At 43.0% G+C, this 8,275-nt stretch overlaps 1 protein-coding gene across 2 annotated transcripts; it reads right to left on the reverse strand.

Moving 5' to 3' along the window:
* Nucleotides 1-569: 569 nt before the first annotated feature.
* Nucleotides 570-6,936, reverse strand: LOC123426325. Of its 2 annotated transcripts, XM_045110137.1 has the most exons (4): nucleotides 6,284-6,925; nucleotides 2,935-3,136; nucleotides 1,847-2,024; nucleotides 570-976 (listed from the first exon to the last, which is right to left on the reverse strand). In XM_045110137.1, exons 1-3 carry the CDS (start codon nucleotides 6,786-6,788, stop codon nucleotides 1,916-1,918), a joined length of 816 nt encoding a protein of 271 aa, XP_044966072.1. In that variant the 5' UTR covers nucleotides 6,789-6,925; the 3' UTR covers nucleotides 570-976; nucleotides 1,847-1,915. The 2 variants fall into 2 exon arrangements, with proteins under 2 accessions (XP_044966072.1, XP_044966073.1); XM_045110138.1 differs by lacking the exons at nucleotides 570-976; nucleotides 1,847-2,024; nucleotides 2,935-3,136 and adding an exon at nucleotides 5,796-6,010 and having other exon boundaries at nucleotides 6,284-6,936.
* Nucleotides 6,937-8,275: the final 1,339 nt, after the last annotated feature.

Consider the following 8,275-nt stretch of genomic DNA (forward strand, 5'->3'; position numbering starts at 1 on the left):
ATATGCTAGTACACTACGCTATTTTTTCGTCGCTACATCGTCACGGTTTTTCATTTACGACGATCACACGACGAAAAACCAAGCGTCAGAAATGAACAGCAACGACGTTTTGGTCAAAATCTCGTAACTTTACGACGACTCCTGGATTGTCGTAACCTTTACGACGATCCTAAATCATCGCTGACAATCAAACCCAGTCCTACGTGGCAAAATTACGACGAAATCAAAACGTCATGGCTGAAATCAGCCCAACCCATTTCAATTGATCACATGGGCTCGTTTTATTTTTTTTTGGGCTTTTCTTATTGGGCTTCTTTTGGGCCGTGGCCTATTTTCAGCCACTTTAGTTTTTTTGAATTGTTTTTATCATTCTAATTTGGGCCCTGGCCTTTTCATGCCCAAATACATTTGATCCAGTTTCAGTTTTGGCCTTTTTTAATTTTTGAATTCAGTAACTTTTTGTTCCAGAACTTGGTTTCATTTCTATTTGTTGGGCCTTTTCAATCCCCAATTATTTGTCCAATATAAAATCCAACACTATTTAATATTCAAATCAACAAAACTCCAAGTCGAATTAAAATCATCCATGATATAACATCACATAATACACCTCCCAAGTTTACATAACACAACAAGACATCACCTAAATACATTTCCTTACACAGAAATATAGCAAAAACAAACAGAATTCCACTTGAGAAATAGAACAATGGCACATCTGCTATTGACACTACAATGGACTTCATTTCACTCTCAACTTCCATCTTCGGTACATCTGCTACCGTCACTAAAATGGACTACTGTCACTATAGCAAAAACATCTGCTGCTGTCACTACAATGGAATTCATTCCACTTTCAAAAACAAACATAAAGGTACAGGTAGATTCATTATTCCAGATAACAACTGTTCCCTCTTTGTAGTTTCCTCGACTTCCATCTCTAGCAAGAGCTTTGACGACAGCATCACAAGCAGTACTGCAATACTCATACAGGTCAAACAGGAAAAATGATGTGATACTAGTAGCAAATGAAGAACAACTGTATGCATCAAAAAAAGTAATACGGGACAACTAAATTGCAACGCATCAGACCAACTTAGAGAAATCAAAAATAGCATTTTGGTAGTTCATTTGGTACTGATTCCTGTCACACTTATCTATCCCTGAAACATACTCATGAAAGAAGATGCAACTATTCCTGTCATACTGATTCCTGTCATAACCTCATTAACATTAGTTGGCAAGATTAATGGAGCAAGCCATTTAGTCATTGTCTACTCATGAAAGAAGATGCAACTATTAATCATAACAAATACTCACGCATTCCCCATCGAGTGTCGTTGGTCACTTTTATCTTTATGTACAAGGGTGATTACTCATTACATGCAACATACTATACGTTTTATGTAATGCATATATAATGAAATATAATATGACTGGCAAAATCATGAGAAAACATGCAACTGAGAAAGACTTTAAGAAATTATATTATACAGCAGGGTTATAAATCATCGTGTGTACAACCAGTGGGAGCATGAATATCTTGCAATGAAAAATTTAAACTAAACACAAATGGACCGCTTGGGTCTCTTTTTCTAAGCTCGTTGCAATAGAGTATCAATTGAGGAAAATGTCTACAACAGAAAGTACTACATCATGCAATAACCAAACACCTGACATAACCTGCATGTAAGCAAACGTGGGGCCTAAAAGTGCTATGCAAAGTGCATGATTCTTGTGCAAACCCAAAAAAAGACCGAGGCCTAGACTTTCTTCTCATAATAAATATGTAAAGTGTGCATGGCATCAACGAGAGAAAAAGCTGAGAGAGAATCCAGTGGCTAACCACTTATGCCGGAGTGGAAGAACTACTTCTGACCAAACTCCTGCCGAACAACGTTGGCTCCACGCTGTGTCACCAAAGGCACATCATGAAATAAGAGCAGCCTGACCATGGTGGTTCCATGCTGCTTCTAGGGAAGGAGGATGCACAAGTCCAGGATAACACTCTTGTGGACACCAACCTGAAGGAAACTTAGTCAGTTCAATTAACGTACCATTATTTTTTCACTAATACCAAGCAATCTGGGAAGCTAGCTCTTATTCTAAAATCATGTCGTTATCTTCTTCCCCATCGGAATTGGTAATATATATTTCGAATTTATTCACAAAATCCTAAGAAAGCAACCACAATATAAATAAAAAAAATTAAGGGAACACATCATACAAGGAAACGCAAGCTTCCATCAATCATCAACAAGGAAGCATCATATCTTGAAGTTATGTGCTCAGCTTTATTTGGAAAAACCAAAGAACATGAAAACAACTAATAACAATAGTCAATTTCAAGTTTTCAGTTTTCCTATCAACTCGAAATGAGTAGCACGAGATTACATTGCGCCAAGGCAAAATATAAACCACAAGTTATTATTGTTCACGACTAGCTATTGATGTAAACAAGATTAACAAGTACAGTTGTCAAACAGGAAACAAGCAAATAATTTTATCATGGCCACTATCTAACAGAAGTTACTATTGCCGTCAAACAGGAAAGCAACAAAACTGAAATGGGCCACCACAGACAGCGTGACCACAGAACAGAGCCCCGAGTCATTGGTCGGCACAACAACGAGTCACGGCTCGACCGATGGGCTGTGAATACATCTACGACATCCATCTCCAAAATCATGGAACCAGGACAAAAGTTCTTACTGAGAACTCGGCCCTCTAGCATATTAACAAGCATTCCAGATGATAGATCAGGATGGACTTATTGTCAAAATACTTGACAGGAGATTCACTACTGACTATCAACAGGGATCCATTTCCCAAATGATCATAGGCTTCCGTTCGAACCGACGGTGAAGATGAAATGTTAATGAAATGGTACGAACACATTATATGACACCAAGCCAGCAAGCCACACAAACATACCAATGGAACAGTAGCATGTCGAGGAACGCCAGCAGCTTGGGGCGCGAGTAGTTCACGGGGCTGAGCGTCAAGTCCTTCCTTGCATCCATATGGTCGTCGTCGTTCCAGATCATGTCGAGGGGTATCTGTGCGCTCCAGTAGTTCTCCACGACATCCTCGACCACTGAAAGGTTATGGTATCCCCACCTGCATTGGTGGAACCCTGTAAACAAGAGCAAAAAACAGTAAGAGGTTTGTAGATTACAGTGACGGAATTCAAATACTCTGTTCTAGATGCGTTAAAATTTAAATGGTTGCAAGGTAAAAATAATAATAAGAGTATGATTTACAAAACAATTGGACCACATGTAGGTACTGTGCAGGATAACTGCTAGTATTATTTATTGCTGTTTGGTATTGTCTTCTCAGGTCTGTTGACCATATTCACAGCAAGTGTTGTTTTGGTTTTTGCAGCGACATTCTCAGAATCACGAGTGTGAAATGTCAATAGAATGTAAGTTATGTCTACCAGTATGACAGTGAGAGACGGCCAACGCAACAGTTATCTACTTAGTACAAAGATTCATAACAAAGATATTCAAGATGGTCTCAAATTAGTGCGAATTCAGAAATTGTTGCTTTTTTACAAATTACAGAGAATCTAGAAATTATGTTCTCAAATTATATATGGCCGAGTGATCATGCGAGGGAGCTAGATATAATTATGCTTCCTATTTATTCTTGTTAGAATTTGGTTCATTCTATATGTAGTACTAGTAGCATTGGCTAAAAGAAACTAAACATGAACAAAAATACAAACTTCCAAGTCAAAGACAAGCTGATGCATGGTCAATTTGGAAGATATAAATGTCTATGACCTCTCTATCACGCTGTTATCTAGCTTGTCCTACCCAACACGAATGTTCCATTGTTCAGAGTTCAAAAGTTAAAACAGTTATCAGGGGGAAATAATATAGACAGCTGCTATCATTTTCCTAGAAGAGTTAATACCACTATTGTTACAAAACTTGTAGTAGTGGAAACAGAATCATACAAGAACTAAAAAACTCCAAAGAAGTGGTCCTTCAATTTAGCTAACAGAACATTTCCATACAATTCTGTTAATTCCGACGTATGCCGTCTATTTTCTATTAATAGCAACTGTTGTTGTCTCTCACAAAAAAACTACAACTGCTGCAGACGATCTCTCTCTCTCTCTCATAGTGGACCAACTTGTTGGTGGGATGCAGGGTATTATTAAAAAATGAGCTACGTTTGATTCAAAACTGGGGGCTGGGGCATTCGAATGACATGAATTAAAAGCACGCGCGAGATAGCCACCAACCAGAAGGAACTATCCATCAAAAGTTGAGATAAATGTTTACTATCTGAGCCACATAGATGGAAAAAGAAATAGAAAACAAACAACTACGCGCTCCGGCGCAGCTTTGAACAAAAGACCTTCGATATGGTTTTCATGCGTGTTACCATGACAACTTGCATTGCTTTACATTCAAAGCAAAGACCGATAGTTTCTATATCAAGAAAATATGACCAATGGCCATGACAAGCAGCACGACTTATTAGTCAGTGTGATTTACCAAAATTAAGAATTAAACATTTTTGCAGCATCATATACTTAAATTAGGATTTAAAAATTTGTACACCATTAAACAATAAGTATTATCGTACGTTCTGTTATATTAAGCAGAACGGTGGGCGGCGACTTGCCCGAGAAAGCTCTTCTAAATAATTATCCTTTTTTATTTAGTTTATTTCCAAAATAGAATTATGCATATTTAGATGATTGTATTAGACGACTCATTGCTAACTTCTTTCCCCATAATATGCAATAGAATAATAACTCGTCTTCCTTGGATATATAAATCATGCTTTGGTAGGTAAATTCAAACCTTGGCCAGTAACTCATATATTTTTATTATTCAGTTTTATTTTGTTTTCAATAAAATTAAACCTAGAAATACATGGTTTCATTCTGTGACATAAAACCGATATCATTAATTTGGTGTTAAGATCTATCACTAAAGATTTGCAATTATTAGTTAGTGAAAAATTACATAGAAGAAATTATTATTCACAGGTTAAATTTGAATAATGAAAATTGATCGTGTATATCACATCTGAATGAATAGAACTCATGTACAAAAAAAGATTTATTGGTACTGTTGAACGATGAATTTTGTCGACATGTTATTCAATGTGATATTTCCTTTTTAAGGCTCAAAAGTGGTGAATCAACTAACTTGGAGTTTAATGTTTCATAATGATTTATTACCACAACAACAGATCATCTTTTATGTATCTACAAGATTGCAACAGTACCAGTAAAATGTTTCAAGCACAAGAACATTAGCACCATACTATAGTACACCACAAAATATCATTTTGAAAGAAAAATAGATGTCTCTGCTTTGCATATCAAGTGATGCTTGTTGTCTTGGTAACACAACGTAAAACAATGATATAGGTCGCGTGTTCAAATCTTGTGCAGCGGCTATAGTTTTCTTTGTGAGAGACAGCAACAGCAACAACTGCAGTTAAGAGAAAATAGATGGTGTACGTCGGATTTAACAGAATTGTATGGAAAAGTTCTCTTAGCTAAGTTGAAGGGCCACTTCTTTGGAGTTTTTTAGTTCTTGTATGATTCTGTTCCCACCACTACAAGTGTTTGTATCGATGGTGGTATTAACTCTTCGTAGAATGATGGCAGGAATCAAAAGTTAAAACAGTTATCAGGGGGAAATAACATGTTCAGACGACTAGCTAAGAATTAGTGCAACATGAGAGCACTGGTTCATCTCAAATACAAAAAAAATAAGACAAGACTCCGAAGTAATAGGAAATGTAATTCAGACCTATCTGCATGGAGCTGCCGCCTGCTACTAGCGTCACCTAGCCATCGAGCCAAGCAGCCTTACGGTCGGAGAGGTCGCCAAGGAAGAGAGCCACCTCGTCGGAGGCCTCCATGCCGGCGTCCTCCTCCCGCTGCTAGACGCGCGCCAACTGCTCGTCGAAATGCCCAACTGAGTTGGACTGGATGGTGGAGCACTTGATGACAGCCGTAAATGCACCCAAACTGGAAACAACAAGCGTGATTAGGATCAAAGCCTAGTACTACTTAGCTCATATAAATGAATCGCTCATGCCTCCACAATTAACCCGCATCCCGAACATGTCCAGCAATTGATTGATTTTCTAATCAATGGCGTCCTAACCCAGCATTTCCTGATTTCGAGCGCCTGCACGGGCACGGATTGACAGACGAACCCAACGGCCAACCGAATCGCATCGGATCACCGTAGACGGGATACAAAAATTGGAAGCGCAGAGGAGGGGGGAGGGGGCGTACCAGCTCGCTGTGCTTCTCGGCGTGGGAATTCTCGAGGCGCGCGAATGCCACGACGATGCCGATGCCGAGCACCAGCCCCAGCAAGGCGCCGAACAGGAACGCTATGGCTGGCCACCGTGGTGCGTGATCGAGGTCGAGCTGCGCGTGTGGCGGGTGGTGCTCGATAGGGGCCGGAGAAGGTGCATGCGCCGGAGGAGTGCGGGTGCGGCCCCCTCGCCCTCCCCCTTTCCGCCTTCAGCTGCCGACCATGTTGATGACGTACTCGTCGAGCTGCACGAGGGAGCCGCGGCGGACGAGCCCCGAGCGCGCCTGGTCGCTGAGCTGGGCAGCAAACATCACGGGGCAGGTCTCGGCGCCCTCGGAGACGAGGGCGCGCCACCTGTCGCTCCGGGGCGTGCCCCTGCCGTCGACGTTGACGCAGCGCGGGTTGACGAGCAGGCGTGAGGTTCGTGTCCCCCGCCAGCGCCGCCCCCAAGCCGTTCTGGGTTAGCCTCGCCGACGACATCGCCTCGCGGTGGACCGGATTCGCGGGAGCCCCGCCTCCGCGGCATGGTGGGGCGAAGCTACGGGAGAGGGAGGCTACGGAGAGATTGGATCTGGATGTGGATCAGGAGACTGAGGGAGGAGGCTGGAGGGTGTGTCTCGCGCGTGCGTTCACAAAAGGTGATCTGTGGAATGGATCGACGGTAGGGTGTGGACGGCTCAGATCGACTACAGTGAGGGCGATCCGTGGGCTGCCTCCTGATTGGTTCCAAACGTGAGTTTTTTTAAAGTTATGCTTTAGTGCTAAAAACGGAGTGTTTTATGAAGCAACTATCAAAAATATTTTTGTAAAATGACATCACTAAAATTTACACTAAATTTATACCACATTTTATGGATGATAACCAATTTTTATGCATTTCCGACTCTTTTAGCTATTTTCGTTCATTTAAATAAATTTCTGTTGATTTGGTAGGAAGCGGGTCAAATTTAAACTACACATGCCCATACCTGGCCAAACGGGCCGGCCCGGCCCGGCCCGGCACGGCCCGGCCCGCCGTAATCGTGCCAGGCACGGCACGGCCCGCCTGGGCCCGATTAATATACGGGTCGTGTCGTGTCGGCCCGCGTGCCAGCCTCCCAGGCCCAAGCACGGCACGCACGCCTAATCGGGACGGCCTCCGGCACGCTAGGCCCACGACACGCTGGCTATTGTGATTAAAAAAATAGAAAAGGCAAAAAAAATCAGCCCCTCCCTTTCCCGCGGTCCCACCTCCCTTTCCCGTCCTCCCCTCCCTTTTTCACGCGCCCCTTCCGCCCAATTGCTCTCGCTGACGGCTGACCGCGCCCCCGCTCCTTTTTCGCGCGCCCCCTCCCGCGGTCCTGCTCCCGCCCAGTCGCTCCCGCTGGCTTTTTTGCGCGCCCCTCCCGCGGTACCGCTCCCGCCCAGTCGCTCCTGCTGGCTTTTTCGCGCACCAGATCTATCGGCCGCCTCGCCGCCTCCTAATCGTGTCGTACCGGGCTCGCACGCGGGCTGGGTGTCGCGGCCCAGGCACGGCCCATGGCGTGCTCGTGCCTGGCCCGGGCACGATTAGTCCGTGACAGGCCCGGCCCGTGTCGTGCCTGGCCTGCGGGCAGTTGGGCCGGCTCGGCCGGCACGGCCTGTTTGGCCTGGTTTGCACGTGCCTCGTAGTTTGCTCTTTATAAAATGTAGTTGCTTCACAAAATGAAAATATTACCAGAAACAAAGATTGGATGATGAGCTCACATTGATTGTTAGATGTGGCTAAAATTTTGTGGAGAGCTATGTTTTAGGCACATAGATGATGTGGAAAAAACTCAACTCATCAGGATATTCCTATCTAGTACTTCCTTCACAAAGGTGTTAGCTGAACACAAACTTTGGAAATTTGCTGAGAAAGATTTACTAGGCAAATTTTTACGAAAGTTTTCATGAGGCAATGATTTGGATAGGAAGTTGTGCCCCAAAAATATGAGGGTAATCAAAGA

The sequence above is a fragment of the Hordeum vulgare genome, chromosome 2H, assembly GCF_904849725.1.
Source record: "Hordeum vulgare subsp. vulgare chromosome 2H, MorexV3_pseudomolecules_assembly, whole genome shotgun sequence".
Taxonomy (NCBI): domain Eukaryota; kingdom Viridiplantae; phylum Streptophyta; class Magnoliopsida; order Poales; family Poaceae; genus Hordeum; species Hordeum vulgare.